The sequence below is a fragment of the Myxine glutinosa genome, chromosome 10 (assembly GCF_964187855.1).
Source record: "Myxine glutinosa chromosome 10, kmMyxGlut1.1, whole genome shotgun sequence".
Lineage (NCBI taxonomy): Eukaryota > Metazoa > Chordata > Myxini > Myxiniformes > Myxinidae > Myxine > Myxine glutinosa.
In genome coordinates, this window is record NC_136270.1 from 52,773,354 (window position 1) to 52,787,290 (window position 13,937).

The 13,937-nt window shown below is 40.8% G+C and overlaps 1 protein-coding gene across 6 annotated transcripts in view; it reads right to left on the minus strand.

Moving 5' to 3' along the window:
* Positions 1 to 13,937, minus strand: part of LOC137434540 (myosin-10) — a 159,225-nt gene that overhangs the window by 83,884 nt on the left and 61,404 nt on the right. For all 6 annotated transcript variants that reach the window (XM_068127668.2, XM_078785662.1, XM_078785661.1 and 3 more), the window contains one exon: positions 5,843 to 5,870. In XM_068127668.2, coding sequence (XP_067983769.2) covers positions 5,843 to 5,870 — 28 coding nt within the window. The remainder of the gene's footprint in view (positions 1 to 5,842; positions 5,871 to 13,937) is intronic.

Here is a 13,937-nt window from a genome sequence, read left to right on the forward strand (position 1 = left end):
AAATCATTCCCAAAATAAAAGTTACCAGAAATCATTCCCAAAATAAAAGTTACCAGAAATCGTTCCCAAAATAAAAGTTACCAGGAATCATTCCCAAAATAAAAGTTACCAGAAATCATTCCCAAAATAAAAGTTACCAGAAATCATTCCCAAAATAAAAGTCATCAGAAATCATTCCCAAAATAAGTTACCAGAAATCATTCCCAAAATAAGTTACCAGAAATCATTCCCAAAATAAAAGTTACCAGAAATCATTCCCAAAATAAAAGTTACCAGAAATCATTCCCAAAATAAGTTACCAGAAATCATTCCCAAAATAAAAGTTACCAGAAATCGTTCCCAAAATAAAAGTTACCAGAAATCATTCCCAAAATAAAAGTTACCAGAAATCATTCCCAAAATAAAAGTTACCAGAAATCGTTCCCAAAATAAAAGTTACCAGAAATCATTCCCAAAATAAAAGTTACCAGAAATCATTCCCAAAATAAAAGTTACCAGAAATCATTCCCAAAATAAAAGTTACCAGAAATCATTCCCAAAATAAAAGTTACCAGAAATCGTTCCCAAAATAAAAGTTACCAGAAATCATTCCCAAAATAAAAGTTACCAGAAATTCCCAAAATAAAAGTTACCAGAAATTCCCAAAATAAAAGTTACCAGAAATCATTCCCAAAATAAAACTTACCAGAAATCATTCCCAAAATAAAAGTTACCAGAAATCATTCCCAAAATAAAACTTACCAGAAATCGTTCCCAAAATAAAAGTTACCAGAAATCGTTCCCAAAATAAAACTTACCAGAAATCATTCCCAAAATAAAAGTTACCAGAAATCATTCCCAAAATAAAAGTTACCAGAAATCATTCCCAAAATAAAAGTTACCAGAAATCATTCCCAAAATAAAACTTACCAGAAATCGTTCCCAAAATAAAAGTTACCAGAAATCATTCCCAAAATAAAACTTACCAGAAATCATTCCCAAAATAAAAGTTACCAGAAATCATTCCCAAAATAAAACTTACCAGAAATCATTCCCAAAATAAAAGTTACCAGAAATCATTCCCAAAATAAAACTTACCAGAAATCGTTCCCAAAATAAAAGTTACCAGAAATCATTCCCAAAATAAAAGTTACCAGAAATCATTCCCAAAATAAAAGTTACCAGAAATTCCCAAAATAAAAGTTACCAGAAATCATTCCCAAAATAAAACTTACCAGAAATCATTCCCAAAATAAAAGTTACCAGAAATCATTCCCAAAATAAGTTACCAGAAATCATTCCCAAAATAAAACTTACCAGAAATCGTTCCCAAAATAAAAGTTACCAGAAATCATTCCCAAAATAAAAGTTACCAGAAATCATTCCCAAAATAAAAGTTACCAGAAATCATTCCCAAAATAAAAGTTACCAGAAATCATTCCCAAAATAAAAGTTACCAGAAATCGTTCCCAAAATAAAAGTTACCAGAAATCATTCCCAAAATAAAAGTTACCAGAAATTCCCAAAATAAAAGTTACCAGAAATTCCCAAAATAAAAGTTACCAGAAATCATTCCCAAAATAAAAGTTACCAGAAATCATTCCCAAAATAAAAGTTACCAGAAATCGTTCCCAAAATAAAAGTTACCAGAAATCATTCCCAAAATAAAAGTTACCAGAAATTCCCAAAATAAAAGTTACCAGAAATTCCCAAAATAAAAGTTACCAGAAATTCCCAAAATAAAAGTTACCAGAAATCATTCCCAAAATAAAACTTACCAGAAATTCCCAAAATAAAAGTTACCAGAAATTCCCAAAATAAAAGTTACCAGAAATTCCCAAAATAAAAGTTACCAGAAATCATTCCCAAAATAAAAGTTACCAGAAATCATTCCCAAAATAAAACTTACCAGAAATCATTCCCAAAATAAAAGTTACCAGAAATCGTTCCCAAAATAAAACTTACCAGAAATCATTCCCAAAATAAAAGTTACCAGAAATCATTCCCAAAATAAAACTTACCAGAAATCATTCCCAAAATAAAAGTTACCAGAAATCATTCCCAAAATAAAACTTACCAGAAATCGTTCCCAAAATAAAAGTTACCAGAAATCATTCCCAAAATAAAACTTACCAGAAATCATTCCCAAAATAAAAGTTACCAGAAATCATTCCCAAAATAAAACTTACCAGAAATCATTCCCAAAATAAAAGTTACCAGAAATCATTCCCAAAATAAAACTTACCAGAAATCATTCCCAAAATAAAAGTTACCAGAAATCATTCCCAAAATAAAAGTTACCAGAAATCATTCCCAAAATAAAACTTACCAGAAATCGTTCCCAAAATAAAAGTTACCAGAAATCATTCCCAAAATAAAAGTTACCAGAAATCATTCCCAAAATAAAAGTTACCAGAAATTCCCAAAATAAAAGTTACCAGAAATCATTCCCAAAATAAAAGTTACCAGAAATCATTCCCAAAATAAAAGTTACCAGAAATCATTCCCAAAATAAAAGTTACCAGAAATCATTCCCAAAGTAAAAGACTAATTTTAATTATCAAGCAGTGTCATAATCAGGAAAGATAGTCAGGAAAGGTTGCATCATCAAAGGAATAGAAACCAGGTATGGCTGACGGAGGTTTGAAAAGAAGGTTTGGAAGAGGATAGAGAATATCATGGATAGGGGGATGCAGCCAGATGTGGGATTTCTGTACCTGTATGAGCAGAAGAAAGCAGCAAGGAGAGCAGTGGATAAGGTGATATGGAAGAGGAGGTGTACAACAAGTTGGAAGAGGATGGTGGGAGGAAGCTAATCTATAAATTGGCTTGTGACGGGGATGAGGATAGCAATAACATGAAGAAGGGAGGTGTGGGGAGGGGCCGTTGATTATGGATGGAGGAAGGAGACTAGTGACAGAAAGAGGACAGTATTTAAGGTGTGGGAAGGATATTTTGGGGGAGTTGTTGAACCGGGAAAGGAAAGGAGCAACGGCGAGATGGAGCTACCAAGTTATGTGGAGAGTAAAGTGCAGGTGGTGGAGATCACGGAAGAGGAAGTGCAGATGACATTGAAGAAGATGAAGAAGGGAAGAGTGGTAGACATTGACGTGTTGTGTACAGAGATGATAATTGCAGCAGGAAAAGACCGAGTCAGGTCGACAAAGAGGTTGTTGAATGTTTGCATGAGGGAGGGGTCAATTCCAGAGGAGTAAAAGACAGGGATGACTGTGCCAACATGGAAGGGAAAGGGAGATATTCAAGATCCTGGGAAGTACAGGGGAATTACACTCCTTAGTGATGTCATGAAGGCGCTGAAGAGGGTTCTGGACGGGAGGACAAGGGAGAGTATGGAGAAGGAGATCGGAGAAGGGCAGCAGGGGTTTAGAAAGGGTCGAGGAATGACATGGGATGTTCACCCTGAGACAGCTGGTGGAGAAGAGGTTGGAGGTGCAAGGTGAAGTGGCATTGGGATTAGTGGATCTGGAGAAGGCCTACGACACTGTACCGAGAGAGATGGTAATGGCGACACAGACAGATGGGAGTGCTGGAAGCAGACGCTAGGTTGGTGGAAGGGATGTACAAGGGAAGGAAGAGAAGAGTTTTTGCTGGCCCTGGAATGTCGGAGGAGTTCAGTTTAAGCATCGATTAGAGGCAGGGAAGTGCCGTCAGCCCACTCATGTTTATCATGGTGATGGAGCTGGTAAGCAGGAAGGTGAATATGAGGGGTAGTATGGTGAGGATGTTGTATGTGGACGATCTGGTTGTTGTGGTTGAGCATAGGCGGGAGATGCAGGAAGTACTGGGGGAGTGCAAGGAGGAATTTGAAAAACATGGGTTGAAGATGAATATGGAGAAGACTGCGGTGATGTGTGGGTCGAACAACAGATCAGGTTAGAGGGGAAGGAGATCGGACCAGAAACTAGGTTTGAGTATCTGGGGGGGGGGGGGGGGGGAGGGACAGTGACCGGGGATGGTAAGTCCAAGGCAGAGGTGCGGAGGGGGATTCAGGTGGGTGTGAATGTGTGGAGGGAGTAATGGCAGACAAAGATTTCAGGGAGATTGAAAGGGAAGGTTCTGATGTCTTGTGTAACGCCGGCCTACCTTTTACTATCTGGAGACTGTGGCACTGACAGAGAGACACCAACAGAGGCTGCAGATGTTGCGAGAACAACTAGGTAAGGAGGATTGTGGGAGTGAAGAGGGTGGATAGAAGGAGAAAGGATGAACGGAGGGAGGAGATTGATGTGCAGATGAGCTTGATGGGGAGATTGGAGAAATTCTGGCTGAGATGGGCTGGACATTTAGTGTGGATGAAGGAAGAAAGAATGGCAGAGAGCGGATGGGTTGAGGGAACAAGTCAGGAGGAAAAGACATGGACCGTGGTTGAGATGGGAGGATTGTGTAAGGAGTGACATCAGTAAGGTGGGCGTTTGGAGGGTGGAGAGAGTTGGCTGAGAACAGAGGAGAGTGGAGGAGTATTGTGGTCAAGGCGGGGCAGGAGCTTGGTGACATTGGACCTCGACCCTTATAAAGGGAAGAGGAGGAGAAGAAGAAGAACAATCATTTATGTATGTCAGTGATCATATTAAATCAGTAATTTATTCTCAAACTCATTGGATTTCCATAGAGTGCATCCTTTAATTTGGAATTCAAGCAGGCGGTACCCCAGCATCTCACGTCATCCCTCATCTCTACCCACAATTTGCTTTTAACCACCTATTAACCCTAACCAACCTAATGCAACCATCTTATTTTCACATAAAATATGACATTAGCTCCCTCATAAGGAACTTCGACAAAAGAGGCGGCGATTAGACCCATCAAAGCCGGCGCTATTATTACCAACCTCTGATCGTTTATCCATGCTCTATCTCTTTAAATGCTGAGAGTCAAGCAAGGAAGCAGCACAATCCTTTAAAGTACGACTCGGCCGCGATTCGAGCCTCCGACCTCCCAGACTCAGAGCGGACGGTCAACCATCACTCCACCAAGGCTGTGACCGTCTTTCCTTGCAACTCTCGTTTTATGTTCGTTCATTCCCTCGTTTGTGTCCAACTAGGCCTCCACTACTCTCAGTAGGTTGCCATTTTCCCCCCTATCACCTTGTTCTTCCATATAAGCCTCAATATTGTATCGAATTTTTCAAGATTTTATGGGCAGGAACATTATTGGCCAACTCAGCGGTTTCACAGGCTGTGTTTCATCTGCAGCTCGGATTTAACACAGACAGCAATGAAATAGCTACGAGCCATAATGCGCATAATTATCCCATGTCCCCCATGCCCCCACCATTAGGAGGAGTTGTGCTGGCACAATAGCTGATGTGCAAGATTTTTGGGATGCCAGCCAGATAAAGCTGAGCGAGCATGAGGTTGCAAAAGTGTCGGGGAGGTGGGTGCGTTGGGAAGACATACGTACACGCACACGCACCAAAAGCTTTTATAAAAAGACATAAGCGACCATGATTATGGTCGGTCCTCATCCGCATTAAGGCTGCATCGTGCACTCAAGAAACAGACAACAAACCGCCTCCGTCACATTCCCATACTCACTGTCCTTCGCCAGTGCCAACTCTGATGACCGCGACCTTCTGGCAAAGCAAACATTCTGACGATATCTCACCTTCTCCATTACACTGTGCCCATCGAAAAATGCCGCCCTCAAACCCTCACAGGTGTGAAGCACACAGTCCAAATCGAATGATGTCACAAGGAGGTGAAACATTAACCGAGTGAGGATGCCGATTCAGGAAGACGCAGAAAGAGGGACGCAGAGAGATGGTGCAAAAAAATAAACAAATAAGCAAAAGGATGGAGTTTTTTTTTTTAAGAAACATGTAATTTTGGGTAGATCAACTTACGTGCAAAGGATGGATTGGTCTTCACGATCTAGGGGATAAATAATAAATAAATAAAACACCAATGAGGAAGCAATACGGAAATGGAAACAAAAGTAGTAATTGAACTTAAAATGCAAACAGTTTATACAATTCATAAAATGGTTTATCAAACCGAGTCAAAACTTGTGAAATATTCTTTGGATTCATTACGTTTCCTCTTTCAAAGTACACCATAAGACTATTTGAGATAAGGCTGAGCTTAAGGAATACCATAAGTCCAAATGGATTTGAATCCAAATTAACCGTTAACTCCACCAACAGAGATTCCATTGGACTTCACTCAAGTCGAATGGGTTCAGGTGGCCGTCCATCGGTTTGAAGGGAAAGACGACACACTCGAGTGGATAGCCTTGTAAAAGGAAGGATAGCCAAGGATAGCCTTGTAAAAGGAAGGATAGCCAAGGATAGCCTTGTAAAAGGAAGGATAGCCAAGGATAGCCTTGTACCCTTGTAAAAGGAAGCGATAGGCCCAAATTCACATTCTTTTCTGAAACCCTGGTTAAATGCTTTTTCTTGAATCAAACAGGTTTTTCAAATTCATTATGCGGTACGCAAGCAAGTTTTATATACGATCTCAAACCAATCGTCAGAGGAGCTCGAGGATTGCAAATTTCAAACCACCACGTCGACACAACAGCTGATCCACGGCAAGAGTGAAAATGTCGGCTTGGTCAACACCTGCTCTCGTCATCAAAGGCCGTGGGTAAGAGAAACCAAGGCCTTGCTACGTTCTGGGGAAATTCTCATTTGCCAACAAAGTCTCGTGTTCTTGAGCCAACGAAACCACAATTTACTAATTACTACTGAGGCAAGAATTTTAACAACTACCGAACTGCACAATCAGGATAGAAACACCTGCACACAAAAACAAAGGAAAGCAAATCACGGACCAAAGAAGCACCACCTACGTTTTTGACGACCTTGCGGACAGGCTTACTGGCGACCGGTTTGGTAATGGATTGCGCTGCAAGGCCCATTTAAGGAGAACTGATTGGCTAAGAAGATGGGAGATCCATTGCAAATCCAATGGCAGCATTTTCGTGCTCATTCAGGAATTGTTGCTCGTCCACATTACGGAATGAGCAGCACCTTAAGACCCAGACCAAGTGGGGCAATGCCAATCAGATTACCCCTATCCGAAGGTCATTAGTGAAACAGATGGGTTTTAATTGACGATCAAATAGCAATGTTATGATTCTCCCAAGACTAGCTTGAGGTCCAAAAAGCTGAAGAATAGAGTGGTGACCAAGTGGTGACCAAGTGGTGAAGACAAGTTCACACCGAGCTACGCTCATGCTGATCACCTGCAACAGAGTTAGCTTAGCGTTGAGGTGAACTGAGCCATGGATGATGCAATCCTGACAGGTAGAAGACACCAAATGACATTGCATGTGGCTTTCATCAAAACTTTTTGGAGGCCGAAAAGTGAAGCAGTGTTGAAGTAGCGCACAGACCGAGAGAGAGGATGCACGCATTAAAATTTACAGCAGGAAGGAAAACGAGGGCCTGACACTCAAATCAGTCATGGTGGAAGCTGCCAGAAAAGGCCAAATATACTTATAGATTCTCTTCACAAGTCAAGAAACAGGAATTATAAGAGATGCAGCTCTAAAGCAAGTGTGCAGCAGAAATACCTCCACATTTAACAATGATTCTCAAACATGAGGGAGGCTTCATAAACCAAAATATCAAGGCCTCACCAACTACACTGACAAACATCCTCCCATCACCACAATCAAGAACCGAACCCTCCTCATCTCTAACATCAGAATGCAATGACCTAGCTCCCTTTAAAAAACTAAAAAACCATGGAACCCGACAGTTTGTGCAATGAAAGGACTCTTCCTCACAACAAGTACTGCCAGCAAGAACGAACTCTGTGGTGGTAACTAAATCAAAGTGAAAAAAATATGCCAAGTCAGAAATTACTCAAACTTGGATTTTTCCTTCATCTCCCCTTTGATTTATTCCTCTCCGCAATCTTACACAATTTTCTCATATGCAAAAAAATACATATACAGTATATATAAATATATAGTTTTTTTTGGGGGATATATTTTTATCTTATTTTATTATTATTTCTTATTTTTATTATTTATTTATTCATTATTATTATTATTATTATTATTTTATTTATATATCTAAATATCTACAAAGCTCAGTTGACTTTTGCTCCACCAAATAACAGCGAAACGGAGTTGAGTAAAAGGGTGAAAATTCTACAGATGCTGTGATAAATATCTACCTCTGTCGGTTTGAAAGAGAAGAGACGTCTGGATCAATTTTTGAATTAAATTTAAATCCCGATATATATATATATATATATATATATATATATATATATATATATATATATATATATATATATATATATATATATATATATATATATATATATAAATAAACGCGAGTTGTCTGTGTGTGTGTCCGCGTTTTATTCAGAGATGGCTGAACGGATCTTCATCAAACTTTCAGAGGTTCATCAGTGAGTGCCTGGGAGTGTTGTAGGCAAAAATAAATAAATAAATAAATGAATGAACAGAAAAACGAACTTTTTCTGGAGTTTAAAAAAAAAAAAAAAAAATACATAAAATCGCTTGATAGTGCCGAAGCCTTTTTTAATTAATGACAGTTATATACAAGTACACATTTGCATAAATAAATACAAAACAATCACCAGACATTTGAATACAAATAAATCAAACAATTCCGGAAGTGTACGAATTTGGTAGTATGGCTTCTTCTTCTTCTTCCTGATCGGCATCACACTTATCTCAGAAACGTGAGCCACATTCACTCAGAAACGTGAGCCACTCCCCTTCCTCTCCTGCCTCCCTCCTCCCCGCCCCTTCCCCCCCTCCCCACCCTTCGCCCCTCCCCTCCTCCTCCCCTTTAAGATATAAATTCTCTGAAAAAGAGCTTCCACTTCTGACTGTTCCGCTTCTCCCCCTCCCCACCCTTCCCCCCCCCCCCCCCCTCCCTCCGTTCCCCTCCCCTCCCCCACCCGGCAACGCCGGGTACTTCTGCTAGTTATTGATACTCATGAGATACCCATGCTAAGCACGGGTGGGAGGCCAGAAGCAAACAGGCAATGCAGATACGGCGAATGCTAAAGCATGAAACCAATAAATTCCACATTCCTGTGGCACCCTCAGTCACAAGTCAGACGTGGACAGCAAGTTCGTTAAGGACTTCCATGAAAAACGCACCCGCTCGCAAACAAACGGGTACGTTCACGTATGGAAACATCGATCGTGGATCGGTGACAAATCTGCATATGGCGATCCGCGAAGTTCACGTTTAGAAAGTAGAAACCATCAGGGCATGTCGTCATTCACTTGAACTCGATATCTTTTTTCATTCCAAACAACATAACTCCAATCACAAATTAATCACAAAATGAACTTTTTAAAACATTGTTAAGGTTTCCTTCATTGTAAAAACTACCAAGTCAACAGTTAAAAGGATTTTGAGCCGATAGGTGTTACGGCCTTGGCAAGATCGATGGAGACAGCGATCTGTTAGCTTATACACCGCCCAAATAGCTATGTGGAATTCTCTCATGTAAAGATTAAACTCACGTCATTTGAACTTTGGCCGAGGTCATTATTTACTTTTAATGATGTTTGTATACGAATCGAAAAGAAGATAATTGGTTTTGGGTCGTCCTTTCCGCATATCTCGTGGGATTGTGAGTTGGAGAGACGACCGTGATGGCGGGGAGGGGGTTGGCATTCTCTCAAGCAGGGATTCAACCCATGTCCTTATAAAAGGTCTTTGTCCGAGGTCACCGAGTCTGATCGATGCAGCTGTGCAGCGATCGGTGCAGCCGTTTGTGCAGCACCCGGGAAAATAACGTTATGCGGGAGTCCAAACCTGAAAATGCTGGAGGCCAAAGCTGAAATTGGAAAAACAATATACCCTATTTTACTCCAGGAGATCCCAGGATTACCACACCCAAAATATCGTTGCGATCGGTTCAGCCGTTTTTGCGGTACCTTCGAACAGACAGACAGATGGACATTTGGTGAATTATAGTAAGATATATATATATTTGAGATATATTATATCTCAAACTTTTGTGAAATCGTACCAGACTTCTAGTATGCACCTATCTCTCCCGTGTGTATGTCCTAATGGTATTTTTTTTTGAAAAATGTTTTAAAAAATTATTTGAAATTTGTTTGGATAAAGAATTTTTTTCCCCCCAACTTAAATCTTCAGCTTGAATTTTTTATAAAATGTAATACCACGTATATTACAAATACATTTGTGCAAAATAATTATTTGTATTCTGATTGGTGTAAACCATGACAAAACAGCAACTCAGGTACAGTCGTCTATATATCTATATATGTGGGCAGTATGCGTTGTCACTGAACTACTCCTTCAAACTTTTGTTTCCGTGGTTGTGAAGTGTTTTTAATTACATGGTGGTGAGGGGTTTTGAATTACATGGTGGTGGGGTGTTTTGAATTATGTCGTGGTGAGGTGTTTTGAATTACGTGGTGGTGAGGCGTTTTGAATTACGTGGTGGTGAGGTGTTTTGAATTACGTGGTGGTGAGGTGTTTTGAATTACGTGGTGGTGAGGTGTTTTGAATTATGTCGTGGTGAGGTGTTTTGAATTACGTGGTGGTGAGGTGTTTTGAATTACGTGGTGGTGAGGTGTTTTGAATTACGTGGTGGTGAGGCGTTTTGAATTACGTAGTGGTGAGGTGTTTTGAATTACGTGGTTGTGAGGGGTTTTGAATTACGTGGTGGTGGGGTGTTTTGAATTATGTCGTGGTGAGGTGTTTTGAATTACGTGGTGGTGAGGTGTTTTGAATTACGTGGTGGTGAGGTGTAATCGTCCCAAACTTCCAGTCTGCACCTACCCCTCCCGTATGTATGTGCTGAGGGGTTCTTTTTTGAATGGTTTTTTTTTTTTCAACCTAAATTGCTTGTAAAAATGTAATCTATCTATAATTCCAGTAATCTCTGTGTGTCTGTGTGTGTGTGTGTGTGTGTGTGTGTGTGTGTGTGTGTGTGTGTGTGTGTGTGTGTGTGTGTTTGTCTGTGACCGCTGTTTCTCGACAACTACCGGTCCGATATACTTGAAACTTGCCAGGTATATTGCTGGGGACCCGAGGATGTGCCTTTTCAAGGTTTGAAATTAATCAGAGAAGTAGTTACCGAGCTATGGCGATTTAGCCGTTCGCCGTTCGCTTTGGCTTTGCGAATGGACCAAACCATTTCATGTAAATAGAGGGGGGGGGTTCTGTGGTCGTTGCGAATGGACCAAACCATTTCATGTAAATAGAGGGGGGGGTTCTGTGGTCGTTACTGCCACGTGGTTTCAAAGTTTTTTTTTGTTGTTGTTGTTTGCACGCATGTTTTTTTGCACGCACGTACGGGCACCCACGTACGGGCACGTCCTAGTCTATCTATAATTCCAGTAATCTCTGTGTGTGTGTGTGTGTTTGTCTGTGTGTCTGTGACCGCTGTTTCTCGACAACCACGGGTCCGATATACTTTAAACTTGCCAGGTATATTGCTGGGGACCCGAGGATGTGCCTTTTCAAGGTTTCATATTAATCGGACAAGTAGTTACCGAGCTATGGCGATTTCTTTACCAAACTCCGCAAGCCGTTCGCTTTGGACCAAACCATTTCATGTAAATAGAGGGGGGGGATATAATTTTAGATATATATATATAGTACGGGCATGCCCTAGTAAAACAAACACTACAAATAATTTTGTGCAAAATAATTGTTTGTATTATGATTGGTGTAAATCATGACAACACAGCAACTCAGGTACAGTAATTATCCTTAGCTAAAACAAGCCCGTTCCTCTGGAACGACGCGTGGTGAGGTGAGCGCAGCGAGCCGAGCCAAGCTAGTATGTATGTATGTATGTAAGTATATATGTATACACACACACACACACACACACTTCAAGAATCAAGCGTGCTCAAAAACACTCGATATTGCAAAGCAAAGAGAAACGTTACACCTCAATACAGCCCGTGTGTCAGGAAAGAAGAGTATCGAGGGCAGAAGACGAGCGAATTGAACTCGTGCACAACAGGCCCAGTCACAGCTTTAACGATCTCCCTGATGTGGATGAAAACTCCTCATTGTGTAAGGCACAAGAATCCCAGGCTATTTCTCGGCTACATCATTGCAAAACATCAACAGATAGCGAATCATCGACTGGACGGCCAGGATGTGTATTTGGACCAGTTCAATTCTGTATTCCCAAGAAGTGTGGACCCACGATTTAATAAATAAAAAAAAAAAAAACTTCTCCATTCAAACCCGGCACAAAGATTGAAACATCTAAAAAAAAAATCCCCAAAATAAGTAATAATAAATCGATCAAAAGAGGGTCCCTCCCAAACATGTGACGAGACAATGGGGGATAATATGGTGAGGAAGGTTGCAAGAGGAAAATGACTTAAGAAATATTTTCACCCAATCATATCCTCTCCCCAACATTCCCAACAAATGATTCATTCTGTAGCGACAACTTCCTCAGGTCAAGAAAACATCTGGCAGAGCTCAGGAAATGCAATCTTTTCTCCTCATGCCACAGCTGCCTTCTTACAAAATAGCAATTTGGTTATTTCACTACATTGAGGTCAAACAGTTTAGTGTGGACCTCATGGCCAAGTCAAAAAGGTTTGATGCGGACCTCATGGCCAAGTCAAAAAGGTTTGATGCGGACCTCATGGCCAAGTCAAAAAGGGTTTAATGTGGATCTCAAGGCCAAGTCAAAGAAGTCTGATGTGGACCTCATGGCCAAGTCAAAAAGGTTTGATGCGGACCTCATGGCCAAGTCAAAAAGGTTTGATGCGGACCTCATGGCCAAGTCAAAAAGGGTTTAATGTGGACCTCATGGCCAAGTCAAAAAGGTTTGATGCGGACCTCATGGCCAAGTCAAAAAGGGTTTAATGTGGACCTCATGGCCAAGTCAAAAAGGGTTTAATGTGGATCTCAAGGCCAAGTCAAAGAAGTCTGATGTGGACCTCATGGCCAAGTCAAAAAGGTTTGATGCGGACCTCATGGCCAAGTCAAAAAGGTTTGATGCGGACCTCATGGCCAAGTCAAAAAGGGTTTAATGTGGACCTCATGGCCAAGTCAAAAAGGGTTTAATGTGGATCTCAAGGCCAAGTCAAAGAAGTCTGATGTGGACCTCATGGCCAAGTCAAAAAAGTTTGACGTGGACCTCATGGCCAAGTCAAAAAAGTTTGATGTGGACCTCATGGCCAAGTCAAAAAGGGTTTAATGTGGACCTCATGGCCAAGTCAAAAAGGGTTTAATGTGGATCTCAAGGCCAAGTCAAAGAAGTCTGATGTGGACCTCATGGCCAAGTCAAAAAAGTTTGATGTGGACCTCATAGCCAAGTCAAAACGTTTGATGTGGACCTCATGGCCAAGTCAAAAAGGGTTTGATGCGGACCTCATGGCCAAGTCAAAACGTTTGATGTGGACCTCATGGCCAAGTCAAAAAAGTTTGATGTGGACCTCATGGCCAAGTCAAAAAGGGTTTAATGTGGACCTCATGGCCAAGTCAAAAAGGGTTTGATGTGGACCTCATGGCTAAGTCAAAACGTTTGATGTGGACCTCATGGCCAAGTCAAAACGTTTGATGTGGACCTCATAGCCAAGTCAAAACGTTTGATGTGGACCTCATGGCCAAGTCAAAAAAGTTTGATGTGGACCTCATGGCCAAGTCAAAAAAGTTTGATGTGGACCTCATGGCCAAGTCAAAAAAGTTTGATGTGGACCTCATGGCCAAGTCAAAAAAGTTTAATGTGGACCTCATGGCCAAGTCAAAACGTTTGATGTGGACCTCGTGGCCAAGTCAAAAAGGGTTTAATGTGGACCTCATGGCTAAGTCAAAACGTTTGATGTGGACCTCATGGCCAAGTCAAAAAGAGAGATTTATAGGGAAGGGACAAATTTAAGAGAAAAGTCACTTGAACTAATTTCAGGAATTAAAGTGACGTCACAATAAAACACCTTGCCAGCATCACAGAAGCCAATAACATAACAGCAAACTAAAAATCGCC